This window comes from Maylandia zebra, linkage group LG4 (genome assembly GCF_041146795.1).
Source record: "Maylandia zebra isolate NMK-2024a linkage group LG4, Mzebra_GT3a, whole genome shotgun sequence".
In the NCBI taxonomy this organism is placed as follows: Eukaryota; Metazoa; Chordata; class Actinopteri; order Cichliformes; family Cichlidae; genus Maylandia; species Maylandia zebra.
Genome location: NC_135170.1, coordinates 23,531,127 through 23,549,580, shown reverse-complemented (window position 1 = coordinate 23,549,580; position 18,454 = coordinate 23,531,127). Strand labels below are relative to the sequence as shown.

General features: G+C 41.3%; 1 protein-coding gene across 1 annotated transcript in view; it reads right to left on the bottom strand.

Annotated features, from left to right (window-relative positions):
- Positions 1 to 847: 847 nt before the first annotated feature.
- The window catches only part of LOC101485380 (ubiquitin carboxyl-terminal hydrolase 22), a 28,438-nt gene continuing 10,831 nt past the window's right edge, over positions 848 to 18,454 (bottom strand). Inside the window, exons 2-13 of the mRNA XM_004559400.4 lie at positions 13,562 to 13,694; positions 12,137 to 12,250; positions 11,938 to 12,039; positions 10,145 to 10,311; positions 8,476 to 8,635; positions 7,882 to 7,984; positions 6,601 to 6,759; positions 5,206 to 5,332; positions 4,014 to 4,105; positions 3,544 to 3,606; positions 2,994 to 3,143; positions 848 to 2,908 (exon numbers count right to left, since the gene is read on the bottom strand). Coding sequence (XP_004559457.1) covers positions 2,866 to 2,908; positions 2,994 to 3,143; positions 3,544 to 3,606; positions 4,014 to 4,105; positions 5,206 to 5,332; positions 6,601 to 6,759; positions 7,882 to 7,984; positions 8,476 to 8,635; positions 10,145 to 10,311; positions 11,938 to 12,039; positions 12,137 to 12,250; positions 13,562 to 13,694 — 1,413 coding nt within the window. The 3' untranslated portion in view covers positions 848 to 2,865. The remainder of the gene's footprint in view (positions 2,909 to 2,993; positions 3,144 to 3,543; positions 3,607 to 4,013; positions 4,106 to 5,205; positions 5,333 to 6,600; positions 6,760 to 7,881; positions 7,985 to 8,475; positions 8,636 to 10,144; positions 10,312 to 11,937; positions 12,040 to 12,136; positions 12,251 to 13,561; positions 13,695 to 18,454) is intronic.

Sequence of the window (18,454 nt, the reverse complement as noted above, 5' to 3'; positions counted from 1 at the left end):
TTTAAATTATAACTATTTCATGTTAAATATTATTAAACCCAATGAAAGCTATTAGTTTAAATGTAGACTGGAAGATAATTTATTTTGAAAGTTGAACTCCCCCTCATGAACCTCACATTGGCTCAGTCCACTATAGTACACTGCACAAAGCATGTGTGAGTGGTCTCAATACCCACTAAAATTAAGCACGTTTGGTGTTGTAATAACCGGACTTTATTTTTATTAATACGCTACCTCGCTGACTTGTGTTTCAATATTGTTACAAGGTGGCTACGGCTTATTTCCTAATGTGTGTTTATGGAGATGAGGGATTTGTGCACTCATTTAATTCTCAACCAATTTTCTAAGGATACAAAATGTTAAATTAAAATCCAATTTACTTTAAACTGTTTTAATTAGGCGGAAGTTATAGTCGCTTAACACAAATTAACACAAAATAACTGTCTTAGCAAATCATAAATACGAGACAAGTTTCACTTATGTCATAAATAATGAAGTAATGTAAAGTAGTGAAGGGATACAACCTCATCTTATGTGCTGTTTTAGTGCAGGATGTGGTTAAATGCCCATGACCAGGCTTGTTCTTTTTTTGTGTTGCGGTTTTAAATGTGACCACAAGGTGGAGCCATAATCACATGCCTACATCTGATCAGTTAGGCATGTGATTATCAGCTATCAGCTGTGTTTCAGCGTTCAGTCTAAGTTTTGACAAAGTGAGACTCCACTTTTGTTTCTGTCCTTGTTCTTCTATAACAGTACATGCACGGCAGCGCTTCACTTCTGAAAATATATTTTAATGTGCAAACAAAAACAAAAAGAAAGAAATGAGACAGACAGCATATCCATATTCCAGTTTTGTTCTGAGTTTAATCACTGAAACGAATGAAGCTCTCCTCTTCCTTTTCGTTTCAGCTGTGTCCCTGAATGTCCTTTGGGCGGTCTCAACTGCTCCACCACAGAACAAAACCACAGTGTGACCATTTCAGAAGTCTTCAATTTCACCCTTCAGAAATTCCTCACTGTCTACGAGCTGAGGTTACGCAGGAGACCAAAGGATATGCATGTTGGTTTTCAATAGAGCAGCTAAACAAACAGGGGTTCCTTTTTTTCTTCTTTATGTGGCATTACTTTGTGATTGGTTAGGGCCCTGGTCCTCTTTTTTCCCCCTTTTCTTTTCTTTTCTTTTTTTTTTTTTTAAATACAAGTTTCAATCCGTCAATTTTTTTTTAATACACACAATCAGTGACCACAAAACCCTGACACATATGTGTGTTACCTAAAGTCTGAGTTGACAAACAATTTAATAGAACACTAGGTTTGCAGAGGCAAGACATACTGTAAGCCAAACTGGTTTACACCATCCACAGTTGCCATGGAGAAGATTAATACTGATGGATGCAGAGCCAGACTGCGGTCGCACAGGGCCCATATATGTGCAATGTGTTTAATCCACTAGAAATCTCAAACAGCCTTCTCACCCAAAAGTACAGAAGAAACAAATCATGACGGGCAACAAGCCTCGAGCCATTACTAAGGGCAATTTTTCACATATAAGACCATGAGAGCCCAATCGCATGCAGTGCTGTTAACAGGGCTTCTTTTTTTCCTTTGCACAGAAACATTCAAGGTGTTCAACTCGAAGAGAACACATCAGCCTCACATATTACAGGACCTGATCTGTAGTTTTGTGTATTGAATCTTCTTGTCATACAGTACAAAAACCCAAAGCTCACATTCAACATACACACTTTCTAAACAGCAAAAGGTGAGCCAATTAGTCATCACCATCATTATACCAACAATTCCACAAGAATGAAAGTATAATACGTCAAAACAAAAAAAGAAATTTCCAGTACCAGGACAGCAAGAAACATATGAATGTACTGAAAATAACAATTAAAAAAAAATTAAAGACACTGAAAAGAAAACAAGTAAACAAAAATTCAACGAGTCGCTAAAAAAATAAGATATTCCCTGCCCTCAGCCAGACTTTAAAAAACAAAAATGAAACAATCAACACAGTAAATAATGAAACATGAGAACACACAGGTCCAAATCTGTTTAGTTTCCATGGCAGCGCTTCCCCAGCTACTGGCAAAGGCAGCGTCTCCAAGCTCTCCCATTATTTCTTTGCCCATAAAAAATAGATGTATACTAGATTCATACAGTATTTCATAACTAAATTCACAAATGATAAGAATCATAACCATAAGTTTAAAAATGTTCTTGCAAAGTTCATAATACGCTGATTTATATATTTCCTTTTTTGTCCTTTTTTTTTTTTTTTTTTTTGCATTCAGTCCTTTATGCATATGACAACATACTGTCCTCCATCATCACTAAGTTAAATGCTTGGTCAGCTGAAATGAGAGCACCATGGGAGAGAGATGGAGAGTGTGTGGGAGGTGGAGAGGGACAGAGGGTGGGGTGTGGGGGTGGGGTCAGAATACTGTGAGAGAAAAAAAAATCCAGATATGACCAATCGGCGTGACAGTCGGTCACGCTCAGACTCTGCCCCTGCAGCAGGAAGGGGAAGGGAGAGAGAGCGACGGGGTGTGGAGCCTCTTCCCTCTGCCCAAGCCTGGAACTGGCGGTGCCTGACCCTTCCTCCTCCTCCTCCTCTTTATTCAGTTTTGTCAAGTAGATGCCAAGAAGTAGCTCAGTGCTTGTTTTGTTTTCTTTTGAAAGTATGTGTAATTTTACACATCTCTTTTTGTTTGTTTGTTTGTTTTCATCCTCAAGAACTGGAGGAGCAGACTGGTAGTCAGAAAGTTTCAGGTAGCTTTGTGTGTTTCATCCTGTCGCCAGTCACATGACTGCCTCATTTAAAAGCAAGTGGTTCTTCATGGTCATTGGTCACAAAGACTACTCATACTCAAGGAACTGTTTATGGTAGAATAAGAGATACCTAGAAAGAAAAGAGAAAACAAAATGAATTACAGTATCACACTGTATCAGACTGTGTACCACTAATGTTGTGTTTTGACTTTTACCCTTCACTATCGAGTACATCCTTAATGCTAGCCTTGGTGATTATGGCATCATCACATTTGAACCACTGATCCTTGTGCTGGCGGATAAAGCTGGTGTAGTGGCCACTCTCTAATGTGCCTTGGTGGTTGACCACAGCAAACAAGGAATACCTAAAAAGAAAAAAGAAAAGAAATGGAAAAACTGAGTTTTTAATGCAAGAATATCCCATCATCCCACCAGTAAATGAGCTCGTTCGGTTCAAAACCCAGTACCATTAAACTTTAAGGTCATTTTTCACACTATAGAGATATTAAGGAAAAAACATTTTCACAAACGACACAGTATCTTCCCAATAAATGTCCTGGAAAATTAAAGCAGTTGTAGCTGCAATGGATGAAGAAAACTAAGCAGCTTTTAATAGGCTTCAAATTGATTTAATTAGGGGAAGTCACAGCCGGATGGTTTGGGTCATTAGCATGTGCTACTGTGTAAGAGTCTTTGATGTCATACAGCAACAAATGCTGATAATTTAGTGATATTTCGTGAATTTTGCTAATGCAAGGTACTCACTTATTGTCATTGTTTAATACATCAACCGACTGTTGATACTGCCCGTTCATTCTGCTCTCTTTACTGTAAAAGACAAAGAAGACAGTTAATGTTTGAGGCAAGTATAAACTTCCTCAAAAATCCACTAGGTGGCAGAATACTACAATCAATGAAAGCACGTTGGTTCTCTGCCTGTAACACTAATGATGTTTCAGTCTATGAGCGGAGCTGAATGGATGCAACATTCAGGGGTGGGGCAAGACTGCTGCTGCATGCTCTAGTGACAGTGTATATTACTAGGGAGCATTTACACAAAGCATGTCATGAAATGTAATAAATGAATTGGGAAGGTGAAGGCTATACGAGGAAAAGTATTTTTTCCCCATTTGGATCTTAGCTGCCAAATATTTACTATAATATATATGAAAAGAAAAGCTGAGGGCCTCATTAGTAGTAGAAATGAAACATGTAGACTTCAGCGATCATCTAACCTGGACGCCATGAAGGGTGTCATGTCCAGCTCTAGGGGGAAGGAAACATACGTGGTGATCTTCCTCCGTAGTTTAGCAGAGTGCTCAAACCGCTGGAGAGGGCCAGAGAGGGTTGATGAGAAGGGAGACGGGAAAAGGAGAAGTGGCAAGAGAGAGAGGCGGGGGGTGGGGAAACCAATACTATATGTTTAGAATTAACAGGCATCATTTTTACAAAAAAACAAAACAAAACAAAAAAAAAAAACATGAGTGAAATGTATGTTTTCCACCCTGGCTGTCAAACATTTCCATATTTGTAATGAGATAACAAGTGAGGCTGATATCCATCTAAGACAACATTACTGCAGCCTACAAATACATTATAGCTCTCCAGTATTGCAATAAATAAAACATGAAGATAATGGAGCACCATATGAGTCATTAAAAATCATAAATGTCCTGGGACACTGCACAAAGGTGCAACACTGTAGGAGGCAACAACGGCTAAATTGAATTATGAACACACCTACGCACATGTACCAGCCAGCTAAGGCACTGCATAATGTGAACCTTGCTGACATCAGATGAAAGGCTGCATACACACAGAGCAAAATGAATCATATATTAATGCCACTGCAATATAGAACAAGTACAGATAATTGAACAGCAGAATGCATTGGCATGAAGGCGGAAAGGAGGGAAAGTTCACGTCAAGATCAAATGCATTTGTTTTCCTCTGGCCTGCAGTGCAGTCTCTAACTAAAGGAAACACAGAGCTAGTCAACCTTATAGCTTGGCATTAATGTTTACATCCTGTCACGAGCGAGGGCAGGTTCAAGATTCTCCTCCGTGCAGCAAAAAAGCTAAAAAAAAAAAAAAAAATGGGTAGCACGATGGAAAGAAAAGTAGTTCCTACATAAAACTGCTCAAATTGCTGCTCAAGTTTTTAGGGGATGAGACCTTAGCATTATAAGGAAATACTTATTAGCTCAATTACATATAAAAGCATGCAGGAATCTCATCAACACATGCACACATTTGATTTTAAGGGTGAACTTTCCTTTTAAGTCACACAGCTCTTTTAACTATTTCGGAGTGGTGACAAAATTAGACGTGCGAATGTTAGATCCTCAGATTAGCCTTAAATAATCAAACTGTCAGACAGTGACAGACAATGTAACGAGTGATAATTGGCAGCGCATGGGTGACTCACTTTGAGATGGAAACATGCTACGATGGGAAGCTTCTTCATTGTCAGCTGTTTGGTGGACTCCTGGTAACTATGGCAACCACCACATTTTATTTTGGCACTGCTTCCTAGATGCTCAGGTCGCGTAAACCTGCAGAGTGAAGAATGCAATAAAGAGAGAGGGGAGAGATGACGTGTTAAAACGTGCAGCCAGAAAATGGATATGGAACGGAGGCATGAAACGCGAGAAGCAGGAAGAAAGATTTCTGCGTGGAGTGTTTCTGGTTGTGTTAGATGTCCTCTGAATGTGGAGCGCACTAAGCTGTTCTCCGTATCAGTGGAAGAACATGAAGGTCTGTATAATATGCCTGCTTGCACGGTTTTGCTGCAGCACATACGCATGTCAGTTTGCCTAACGCAAAAGCCCATGTGGTGTCGTCAACGCCTTTATCACCATGGCAATAACATCAACCAGTTCTGTAGCTTTAAGAGACTTGCTGCAGCAACTAGAGATGTGTGAGAAGCTGCAGTAAAAAAAAAAAAGTCAGCAGGAGAGGAGGTGAGAAAAAGAGAGGGGGAGGATGAGACAAATGTGAGTGGTAGAGAGTGAGGGCAAACGGGAAAAGAATGAAATAAGATAAGGAGAAGAGGAAAACAAATTGAAAAAATGAAGAGGCAGTAGAGGAGATATGAGAGGTCACACTCCCTGGTCAACCTGGTGATGGGAGAAGATGAGATTCAAGGATAACACGGCTGTTGTGCCTGAATAGAAACTATATGTGACCCCCTGTACATGTGCAGGGGTGGGGTGAATGTCTGACTGCTCCTGAAAAGATGCAGGTGGACTGATAAAAGCTTATTTCCTTTTAAATCAGCGCAGATTAATATGCCTACTAGGAGCCCGATAAACATGTAGCATCCAACCTGAGAAGGGTTTTGGTTTGCTTTTGCTTTTTGTTTATGTATTTTACATCACACTCACTGACACATCCACAAGTATTTTTAAAATCAAGAAAAAATGTTCTTCTTTGACACTCCAAAAGAGAAAAAATGCCCACAGAAACATTTATTAAAAAACAAAACACAAAACAAACAAACCTTCATTTACATAAAAATGTCAAAAAACACTTAAAATGCAAAATGCCTGCAAAATCAGCAGGTGACAGTATAACTAATTCCAGCACCATGCTGCCAGTTGGCCCTGCCGCTGCCACTATAATCCATAATATCAGTTTTCCATGTCTAGACATAAACAGGGAGTATCTGCACCTTATATGGAGTTTTCCAGCAGGCCTTTTTTTCAGTGGCTTTAAACAGTTTTTCAAAATGTTAAAGTGTTGCATTAAAAAACACAAAGCAAAAGAAAGCACTCCTGGGGAACCTGGACTGAACCTTATGTATGAATGAATGAATATATACCTGCGCAAGCAGTCTGTGAGCGTGGTGGATCCTGACAGGTGACTTTCGCCATTAACTGTGCTTCCATCCCCTCCAGGGCTGAGGGGCCAAAAAGGCGTGGAAGAGCCAGGAAGGTCCAGACTGATGTCCCAGAAAGGGTCTATCGTTGTGGAAACCCCACTACAGGGGAAAAAAGAAGAAGAAGAAGGGAGTTCAATTATAATGTTTAACTATTAGTGTGTGGCTTTGTGTAGTTTGGCGTCACTTGGCAGGATGATGACATAGATGGTAACGAGTAAGATTAAACTCCCACAGCCCCCTTGAGATTCTGATCATGTCTTTGTTTAAGGCTGATGGAAGACTGAATGTGCGCATGTGAATAATGTCTACACAGTTGTTCCGGGTTCATCTGCAATTCAATGATGTGTTACGTCAAAGAAAATGGCTTTGCGTAAAGAATTTGTATTATTACAGCCCAATAAGCGTGATGGACTGCAGCCCAGGCAAAACAGAGGCCTCAAGTGCAAAATGTGTAGAGTATACATAAATATATATGCACAGGGGTGGGCTGCCAAACATTATCAATGTTGGTTAGATGAGTCATGGTTTTGCAATACCCAGAGCAACCAGTGGGTGGCTAGCAAGGCAAGCAGACATGCATTTATGGCAATAGGAGATCAGCTCTGCAGTAATTTGACACCAGTATGGCACTACTTTAGTTTGAAAGCCTTTGCTGATGCATTTTATTGCTTAAGAGCTTACCCATTATATTCAAAAAGTGATTTTAATGATTATGAAGGGGCGTGATTTACTGCCACGGTGATGCACTGTCATGAGCAGCTCTGCATCAGCAGTCTCTACTTTCACAGTGGAGGCAGGTAATGTCACAGTAAGCTGGGCTGGGCTTGCCTGCAAGTCTGGGTGAGGTGCTTTCCAGTTCAGTGCAGCGTGCTAGTGTTAATGTGACAGGACAGCTCTAGGGGGAAGCAGGCAATGCTTGGGTTGCGCTGCTGTCTAGACAACCTCCATTAAAGCAGCTCTGCAGGGACTGGGTCTTTGAATAAGAGCGCAAAAACCAATGGTTCCCCCACTACTTGAAGATGACAGGAATATGTGGAGGATGCATGAATGAGTAAATGTTGGAGGGAAAAAAAGACAGAAGGCGTGATGCTGCTTCAACATGAATGCTTAGTGAACATCTCGAGTGGGATTGTCTTTCGGCAGTCCCTTTCCATTGCATCATGACGGGGGTTTTATCTGACCCCCCCCCACACACACACACACACACACACACACACTTACTGGCAAACTTGACAGGTAACATCTGATTGCAGGCCCCCGGTGAAGATTTGGTCAATGATGCAGTTACAGTGGTTTGGATTGTTGGCTTTCTTGCCATTGTCGTCTGTTGACCAGAGAGAGGAGACAATATGAACACACATGACTGCACACTGCCCACCTCTTTAGCACATTTAAAAGCTTCACAGTGCCTCACTCCCACTTCACAGCTCTTTATTCTCTCTAGCCAATCAGGGTAAGCCTTTCCGTTGTGGCTATGACTGAGTCAACCTGTCATTGCACTGCAGCAGGGCCTATTGACATTCCTTACACTACTTGCTTGCTGTCCCGTTGGTACATTGTAAGTCTCCTTCAGTATGTTTCCAGTGAAGTAAGGCACTGTTGTCTGTCGGTAGATTTTAGGTATAATTCGATATGCCAGATCAGAGACAGTAGGTGGCTCTGTCTCCTAACACTCCCCTCAATCTCAGCCGACACTGTTTTTACCTGCGTTTACTCACTTAAGTCGAACTGGAATTTCAAACTAAAGTATTTATGGGCCACAAACTCAAAAAATAAATAAACCCATTAAACTAATTGTGTTTAAGGACGACTTACTGATAGTGTCTCCTTTGCAGTGCCTATGCAGTACATCCAATGCTGCAATGAGGAACTCATGGGCATCTTGCTGCTCGTAGCCTGCGAGGTGGCGTGCATGAGTCCACACCAGGTGCAGCAGCCGGAATGGAATGTGGGGCGAACGGTGGCCCGAGTAGAACTGGGAGAAGGGATGAAAGATGGGACAGGTGGGTGAGGGTGAAGAAGAAAGGTGGTTAGCCTATTTTTCCAGGTGTTACTAGGTGTGTTATTTTATCCACTTCATTCCAGTCTCTTTTGGCTCTTTTGTAAGCACTTCATTCAACAGGTCTTGCCAGATATAAATGAATTCTAACAAAAGTTACAAAACAGAACCAGCTCTGATGACAGCAAATCCACAGAGAGGGAAAGTGTAAGACACAACAGAGGCAAGTCAAAGCAGATGGGTGGGGGAAAAACAGGGAGAGTGTGCAGCAAAAATATCCATCTGTTATGTGCTGGAGATCTCTGGCTTGCTGTTGAAATTGGACTGAGAATTCAGGGCAGGTCAGGATGGACAAGCAAGTGACAAGGCAAGTACCGGCAGGGTGCAAAAACAGTGCAACGAAGTTCCAACAAGACCTCATTAATGCCAGAGGATCTCACATCTCGACGTGCGGATAATGCGCGCACGTCGCTTTATACTCCTCAGTTTTCTCTGAAGTCTGATTGAGCGGTGAAAGAAAAAAAAAATGCTGAGCTGACGTCTCTTTTTGAATCTTACAGACTCTTCTCCTTTTCGGCAGTCTGAAGGTGGCTGACAAACGAATTACGCGACAACACGAAGACAAGAATAGGGGAGAGGAAGAGGAGAGAGTCGCTGATCAAAGCAGGCCACACCTCCCCTTTTCAATCCAAAAAAGCTGCCTGAGATCACGCAGGTGCCTACAGAGCCACAAGATGACTTTTGATGAAGATACAGAGGGGAGCTGGATGTAACCTATGAAACAAGGCTTAGGCACAAAAAAAAAAAAAAAAAAAGACTGCTCACGTGCCCGGGACTGTTTAAATGTAAAATCCTGAATTGTATGCCTCAAAGACACTTCATGTGAAATACAACTGAACAGTTCAGCTAACTGAGACAGGACAGACATGTCTGTGTGTGTTGCGGAGGTGGGGGGCTGATGATTCAACTCGTTATATATTATAACACCACTTGCCAACTGTGTGCCCATATACACTGCAAATGAGAGGATGTAAGAAGGAAGTGAGACAGTGTGGGAGCAGAGCAGGCAGTCATTACGTAAGACTCTGGGTTGAGTTTATTAGATGTAAAATGCCTATTTTCTGTTGCATGAAGAATAAACAGTTAAGACTTTTTAAGGGCTACGTAATTTAAATCTGGCTGAGCAGATTCAATAAAGGTGTATAATTACTGCATTGTATGTTGCACTCTACATTCCTTTCAGGCAGCATTTCTTCCCTTGTCTCTGCCTCCCTCTTTGGACTTGACAAAAGAGCACAAGAGTGACTCAGCCTTTTATGGCAGAGAAAACATTCTGTATTGCATGGTTGTTAAAAATCTCTAAAATTATAGCTGTGTACACAAAAAAAAAAGATGATAAAAAACTAAACATTCACAAACCCATTTTCTTTGTGCCATTTACCAAACCTATCTAACAAGTTTGCACATGTCGACTGTGCGTCGTACCTCCTGAAAGAGCTGCGACATCTCACACACCAGACAGGAGTTTGATTGCATCTCGCACTTGTGTCTGTCGGAGAGAAAGAAGTCTCGTAGCAGTGGTGTGTGTGTCAGAGCCTGAACGATGCAGTTCATGAAGCACGTGTTGCCCAGATTTATTAGCCCTCGTAAACCTGCGGAACAAAAAGGGAATAAAAGAAGAGGGAGAACATCAGGGCTTTGAAGGTTAAACACAGCAGTGACTCCAATTCGCACTGGTGACGATGAAGAGATTTTTAAATCATATTTATCTTTGGACTACAGTGAACTTCCTTGTTCAAAAAATAATTCAGTACATAAACTATTTACAAGTCTTTTTCTTTTTTTCAATGCTCTCTCATTTTAAAGTCTAAGCTTTCGCTCAACTTAGCCAGACAGTTATTCCAAACCCAATTCAGCAATGTTTTAGCCGTTAGCTTTGGGTTATCTTCATGCTAAAAGGTGTATTACTTACTATTCATCACTCACTGAGTTGTATTGGGTTTCCCTGGGCCTGTTATTAAGAACTAATTCCATAGTATCATACTGCTACTACCATGCTCTACCATGGAGGTGTGACCAGAAGATGAGCAGTGCTTCATGTTCACTAAGAGCTCTTTCCAGAAAGTAAAATATTTATCTCAGAGTCCTTTAAATGGCATTTGGTAAACTCTGTGAGCTGTCATGTGTCTTTTACTGAGGGATATATCCCTACAAAGGACTTCTGAAGATGACACACATCAAAATTCTATGGTACTGGGAATACGCGTTGCTTTTATGCCTTTAACCTGAGCTGTGGCTCGACAGAATTTTAATCACAGAGCTCTGAAGAGTTAATTGGATGTCACGCTTTTGTACTGGCATGTAGTGTAAATTGTGAAACAAATGCACCTTGTAAGAATATAAAGTCAAGTAAAAGGTTTGAACACTTCTTTTACATTTAATAAATTGAGTTAGATTTGGTTTTTAACACTAGATTGATATATAAAAGGCTGGTTCATGTATTTAAACATAATGAAGTTATGCATAAAAGCCACCAATGCTTTGTGATCCATTTTTGTTTGGCTGAAAAGTTAATATGGTGTTGGGTCAGGTATGCCAGCAACACTGTGTGCAACTTGGATGTGTTCCCAAAGCTTTGAATGAATTCATTTAGAGTGAGAAATGATGGCCAGAAGAACAGGTGAGACACAGCTAGATCTTGGGTCTAATCCAACTGACCAAGGTTTGGTTCTTGATAAGAGTGCTCAGTGAGCGCCTAAACAATTTAGACTGGTCATGGTGGGCACACACACATAAAGACACCAGTTCCACTGCCCAGTCAGGTTGACCAAGCAAATTGTTTGAAGGTATAAAGAGAGTGAAGGCTGGTGGGAGACGGGGCGGGGAAAAAGGGTAAATTACTACATGTACAAAATTAGAGACACAATGGAAACAACAGGAGGGGTAAAAGCATGGCAAGAGATAACTCCAAAAAAGGAACAAAGAGAAAACAAGCTCTGGGTAGAGATAGACACACATTCTGATGTAGTGTGCATATATCTGAGAGGGAACACTGTGTCCTGCCTCTCCCAGTCCACTGCCTGCGGGGCTGCCCAGTCTGGTTGACCTTGAATATTACACCTAAATGCATGAGTGACTCCAAGCACACTTGCGCGCACACACACGTACACAAACACACAAAGAGCCATGGAGAAAACCCACAGCAATCACAACTACGATGAGAAGAAAAGCTGTGCAGATTAAGACGTGCAGAATAAACAGTGCAATCGATTGCCCACCTATGGTGCAGTTTGTAGTGATTTTCCTCCGCTTTGGATTGTGTCGTAATAACTCTAGCTCCCTCTTGGTCGGCTCCCACGTCGTGTACTTCTCCCCTATGCCTGTGGACAAATGTGACGGGGCAGAGATTACCAGGCTGCTTTAGTTTAAAAAAGAGAAAAGAAAGAAAACTGTATTAATGAAAACAGAATGCTATACCTTGCAATTTCCATGCTTTCCTCTGTTCCTCTTTGGCAATCTGCTCCATGTCTTTGTCATAAATGTAGTCTTGACACACAAAACAATATATTCCACCATATAATAGGTCTATTGCTGTAGGAAGGAAGGAGGGGGAAAGAGAGTGAGTATTAGATTGCAATCAAATTATAAGTATTTTTTTTTTGTACAGTAATAGACATTTTTTTTGGGGGGGGGGGGGGGGGGGGGGGGGGTTAAAATGATTATTTTGCTGTCTAAAACCACTGATAAAACCAAGTGTTACCATCTTATTGCTTCCACTAGAAAAATGACAGATGTGAGGCAGGCAGTGATGGAAAAGGTGTATTTGTCTACCACCCCCACTTGTGCTTCCCATTAACACAACCCAACTTCTTCCATTTTCAAACTCCACAGCAACAATATTTCAGCTCTGTTGCTGTGACAACCTATTTTTAGATTAACCGGACATCTTTCTGTTTTTGGCGCTACTCACAATAAGAAGGTGAGCTAATGCATCATGTAGAAAAACCAACCGGTGTATATGTGCTGCTCAGTGTTTTGCAAGGGCGTGAAATAAGAAAAGACAGTAAAATATATATAGAAACAGGATGCTCCACTGCATACAACAGCACCCGGTTAATGAAGAAAAATTAGAATAATACAAGTGGCAGAGAGAGGAGGAAGACAAGGTCCTGCATAAGGCATGAGAAGCATTTCAGCACTCGTGCTGAAATGAGTAAAGCATAAGAGCAAAACAGTAAGAGGATGAAGAGGTGGGGAAATGAGGTTGATAGAAAAATAAGCAGACAAAGAAGGCATGAGCAAAGTCCTGTGAGTGAGCCTGCTAAGAACGGGAAGTGAAAATGATGGGTACAGAGCACTGAGAAGGGAGCTTGACATCTAGCAGTGGAGCAGACAAGGGAGTTTGGATTAATTTGATTAGAGGTAGAGAGGAACAGAGTGCCAGTGTCAGGGAGGCACCTGTGGAAAGCTCAACGCTAATTAAGACCGCATCCCCGCACACAGGACGGAGTGTGTGTGTCTGTGTGTGTGTGACCAAACTGCTGAAATGGATTAAATCAATTAAAGCCATTAAGATGTGTACAAAACTGTTCTATTGTCTCTGTTGTTCCCACATTTAATTGTGCTCATCAGGGTGATGTCAAAATCTTGCTCTTTAATACCTTTGTCTTATTTAGCATAATTGGTATGTAATGTTGAAGCTACTCTTTTTGGTAGCACAAGATTAGCAAAAGTCTACCATCCCCTTGCTGAAGAAGACTGCCAGTTTAAATGTGACTGGGACTAGGCACTCCCACAGGAACTGTAATGCAATGCAGTCAGCATCTATTTTGCCACTGGTCGTGAGAATAATTTAAATATAACCAACTAGGGTCTTAGAGTGCGTGAGAGTGAGCAACTTACCTAGATTGTGTCTCTTGTTTTTTGCGTGTTCGTGGATGTGTTTCTTTGTAAAACAGCCAAAAAAGACGCAGTAGAGACAAGAGTGGAGTCGGTTCAGGTGGGCGCCACACATGTGACAGATACACGACTTGGCCTGGGGAGAAGAACCCAAGGGATTACGGGGGTTGGGAGAGAACAGGGGACAAAAGGAATTAAGATCAAGGCAGGAAAGGACAAGTCCATAATTTTGAGAAAATCCTCTGAAGCAGGACAGAGCTTCGAGGCCTAGTAAAAGTATAAAGAGCAGAAAAATAAAGTTCTATCTTCAAGTGTCAGACAAACAATTCTGAGGACACAAAGCTTGAATGAACCTGACAGGAGGACAGACTAAAGACTGCTGGGCCTGCTGACAAATCAAACACAGCGACAAATTAATTTCACAGTGAATCTTTCTGTATTAAACATGTGCAAGCCATAAAGGGTGTTGATGCTTGACAGGCACACCAGAGGATGCAAACAATGTGCGGGTAACTCACTAACAGCAATAGGTGTGTTGCCAGTGATTTCATTCATAACATGGCATAACTGGCAAACATGCAAAAAACTCTTCCTTAAAGGAATCAATGTAGAATAATAAGCAGCAACTATAAAGCTAAAATGCTAAAGAGCATGAGTGACACAGAGGATAAAGGACCTGTTCTATGAACACAATGTGTAGAACTATAGTTCTGAATAATGTGATCAGCAATAGAGTAGGACAGAACTGCTTGACATGCAGGTCAAGCATTTAAAAAGGGTGAAAGGTCAACATGAAACTACTATAAATAAATATTAGGGGTGCAACGATATTCGTATTGATATTGAACCGTTCGATACAGTGCTTTCGGTTCGGTACGCATATGTATCGAACAATACAAAATTTGTAATTTATTTTATCAACTTTCCTTCTGACGATGCTGTCTGTGTTGAGAGCTCAGTGAATCTGCGTTCGACTACTCCGCCTAGGCTCGACAGTGCAGCCTAGGCGGAGTAGTCGAATGCAGATCCACTGAGCGCTCAACACAGACAGCATCGTCAGAAGGAAGAGCGCAGGGCAAGCTAGCGAGACAGAAGTTAAGCTCTCCTTGCAACATGGACCTCCCCCACTCTCATTCAGATCTGGCGTTTGGAATTATTTTGGTTTTCATGTGACGTATGACCCTGAAGGTAAGCGAGTCATGGACTAAAGTAAAACAGTATGTTGGATGTGCCACGCAATGCTCAATTACATGGGTGGGAGCTAGTGTGTTAGCACAGTTAGCTCGTTAACGTGTTGGCCGTCTAGCCCCATGCACGGGGCGATCGGCGGTAGCTCATTAACGGAGATTTGTCGTGTTGTGGCGTTAATGTCATTTCAACGAGATTAACCTGAAAGCACTAGTGGGAACACAACGAATATGACTGCACATTTACGCCGACATCATCCTAGTGCAAAGACAAGTGGAAGCAGAAAAAAAACAAGCAAGCATGCTATTAACTTTAGCCGAGTCATCTAGACAGCTGTTAGCACATGATTCTCCTTATGGGGACCTGATATGTTTAATATGCTGCTGAGAATATAGCCCAGAAGAAGCGGATAGTATAGCTTTTATTTTGGAAAGAGCCATTTCTCTGTAATAAACTCTCTTTTCCAAAGATGAGTGATTCCTCAATCAGATACAGGGCTCGCAAAATCGCTAGCCCGACGTCCCGGGGCTAGCGATTTTTCCAGTCGGGCTACCAAAATCTATCTCTTCCCTGCCCGTCGGGCTATTGTAGGAAGGAAAAATATATGTCAATGCTTTTGCATTCTTTCAGAAATGTCGCTTGGTAATTATGTAATTGGCATCGGTGAGCCACTGTCAATATGTGACATATTGAAATCGCGTTTGAATTTGCGCTTGCTTTTTTGCTTTCACTTTGCAATCGTGCGAACTGTGTATAGAGAGCGACAGCACTGATTGGTGAGTGATGATAATTTGCGCACCAATTCCTCTGACATCGTCTTATTAATCGTTAGCTTACTATGCAAACATGACAAGTGAAATCTCCCGCAGCTTAAACATGTGAGAGGTTGATCGCGCAGAGAATCGCTGAGCTTATGTGAGTGCGTGTGTAAAAGCAGCAGGATATATATTTGACTACGATGACCTGGATGACTGAGAACCTTCACAGACAGATATATATTTTAGTTCTGCTGAGCCAAATAAGACAGGTCAGGGTGAAGAAGTGACAGCCAAAGAAAAGCTTACCACAAAACGGAGAAGTTATGACAAATCAGACTATAAGGCAAAAAGAAAGTGCAGCTTTATGGTTTTATGGACAAAAGAATTTCTGTGGCTGCAATATGACGAGCTAAATAACCAGAGCTGCACATAAGTGGTCCGCAGGTGCGCATTCGCTGTCAAAATAAAAAACACGCACAAGGGTTAGGGTTAAATTTAAAAACTGTACTTTTGAGTTAAAATATATATTTATAATTTTAATAAATGACAAATTAAAAAGGCATGAACATTTTTTTGTATCGAAAAAATATCGAACCGTGACACCAAAGTATCGAACCGAACCGAACCGTGAATTTTGTGTATCGTTGCACCCCTAATAAATATATAAATGCAGTATTAATGATCTAATTAAAATCAGAGCTTTGTCTGATCTTTGTTTGTTTATTTAGGAATCTAAAGGACACTACAGCAGAAAGTTGTCAGCATGCCTTTTTGAAAGGGAGAAATTGAATAAGGAAAGGGAGGAGAAAGAAAGCAATCTAATCAAAGCCTTTCAGGGTGCAGACCTGATGCAATGAGTCACCCACTTAGAGGGGAGATAGCACAAAAAGAGCTGTGAAGTAGGTGAAGATACCGAAAATAAAAGGAAAAAGTACTGACCAGACAGCTTTCGGTTTTACACTTTTAGGCACAGTGTGTGAAACTAACCTCACCCTCTACTTTATAACTAATGCTACTGCATATAAACTCAGCGGTGCCGCGTTATGTTGTCTGCCTATTGTTAACTTTGAATTGGGATTCAAAAGCATAACCTGAGACACTCTGAAAAACATAAACCATCATTGTGCCATAGAAATAAAAAAGAATTTAAAAAGAGGTCCAGTCAGTTTTGCCTTCTTCTTCCTGGACAAACCACATATTAGAACAGTGAACAATGAAATGGTATTATTACACAATTATCAAAGATACCACTAATAATGCAATCCCTAAAATAACTAACTACAATTGTAAATATGTTCTGTAGTGAAACTTTGTTCCCATGACAAAGAACTGGGCAAAGAAGTGGGACGTTGAATTGGGCTCCTACGGGCACATTAGTTTCAGGTCTGTGTACAGGTTTTGTGTTTCAGGAAACTAACATTATAGCTGCAAGTAACAACGCCGTTCAGCAAGGCACAGTTGCTAAAATCTCATCTCGCCGCTTGGTATGGCTATGCATTTTGTTTCCAGTGGCCCCTAAAGGTGAAATGCAACATTTTTATGCTTCCTTAAAAATTAACTTTCTGTCATGTGATATTTGGACAGAAAGTATATTTAGACCTCACTTCCTGAGACAAATACCGTATTTCCCGGACTACAAAGCGCACCTGAATATTAGCCGCACAAGCTAAAATCAGGGGAAAATCCTGTTTTGTACATACATTAGCCGCACCTGACCAAAAGCCGCAGGTGTTTCAATGTTGACTTATGTAAGAGAATATGCACATGTCAGGAAAGAGATGGCTGTTTGGAGACATCACTTTTATTAATATTTTGAAAAACAAGTTATGGGTACATATTTGCATAACTTTTTAGGTATATGTGCACGTAGCGGTAATTACAAGTACGAAACATGTACTGTGCTTCATAAATGAGTAACAAATGTAGTACATAACAATAACCTACAGCACACCAGAAAAATAGATTCGGACTACCTTTTAGGCTCAGGTGCAGTGACACGGCTTTAACAAGAAGAAAAGTCAGTCATTCACCACCATCTTTCTCTTCTTCCTGCACACTAAAACCACCAAAGTCCTCTCCTCCAGTGTCTGATACGAACAGGCTCAGGATGGCTACGTCATCCACTCTCAGCTTCTTTCATTCGTTGTCACTTTCAAAACCAAACAAATCCTCGTTGTCAGTGTCAGAGTCGAACACCCTCTGAAGGGCCGTGGCGGTGTCCTCCTCTCCATAATGCAGCAGTCGAGCCCTTTGAAATCCGTTGGTGATCATGGATGTTTTCACACTTTTCCACGCTGTCAGGTTCCACCGGTGGAGTTGAGCATAACTTGCTTTTCGCAAGTTTATTGCCGCTCGTCATCCACGACTCCCGCTGAACGCGTAGCGTTAATTTGAAGTTTGTTTTTCGCGCTACTTGTACAGCACTATGTTGCCTGGCGGATGGACACGTGACCAACATACCACTCTTGAACCCCGATACTGTGTGTCTGATCACATGCCCTCCTGCCAGTCAACGTAGTGCCGTACAACAGCGGAACAAACAAAATAAATCCTCTTACGATATCACAAAAATCTTGGACAATCCATAGAAAAGCCGCACCTGACTAAAAGCCGCAGGGTTCAAAGCTTGTGCAAAAAGTAGCGGCTTATAGCCCGACAATTACGGTACTTAAAAAAAATCCTTACAACTCCTGCAAATGGTGATTTGAAGCTCATCTGCACCAATGTCAGAAACAACTGGAGAAAACAAAAAAATTCGCAATCACCAATATGGTGAAAACACCTCAAGCTGAATTAGCCACAAGCCCACAAATTCAGCAAGTCACTTTCAAAAGCCAAACGCCCCTAGAGACAGTCTGCTCCATTTACATTATATATTTCCTTTAGGCATTATTATTATTATTTCCTTTTTGCTTATTGTTAGCTTATAGTTAATGGTAGATCAGGTGCC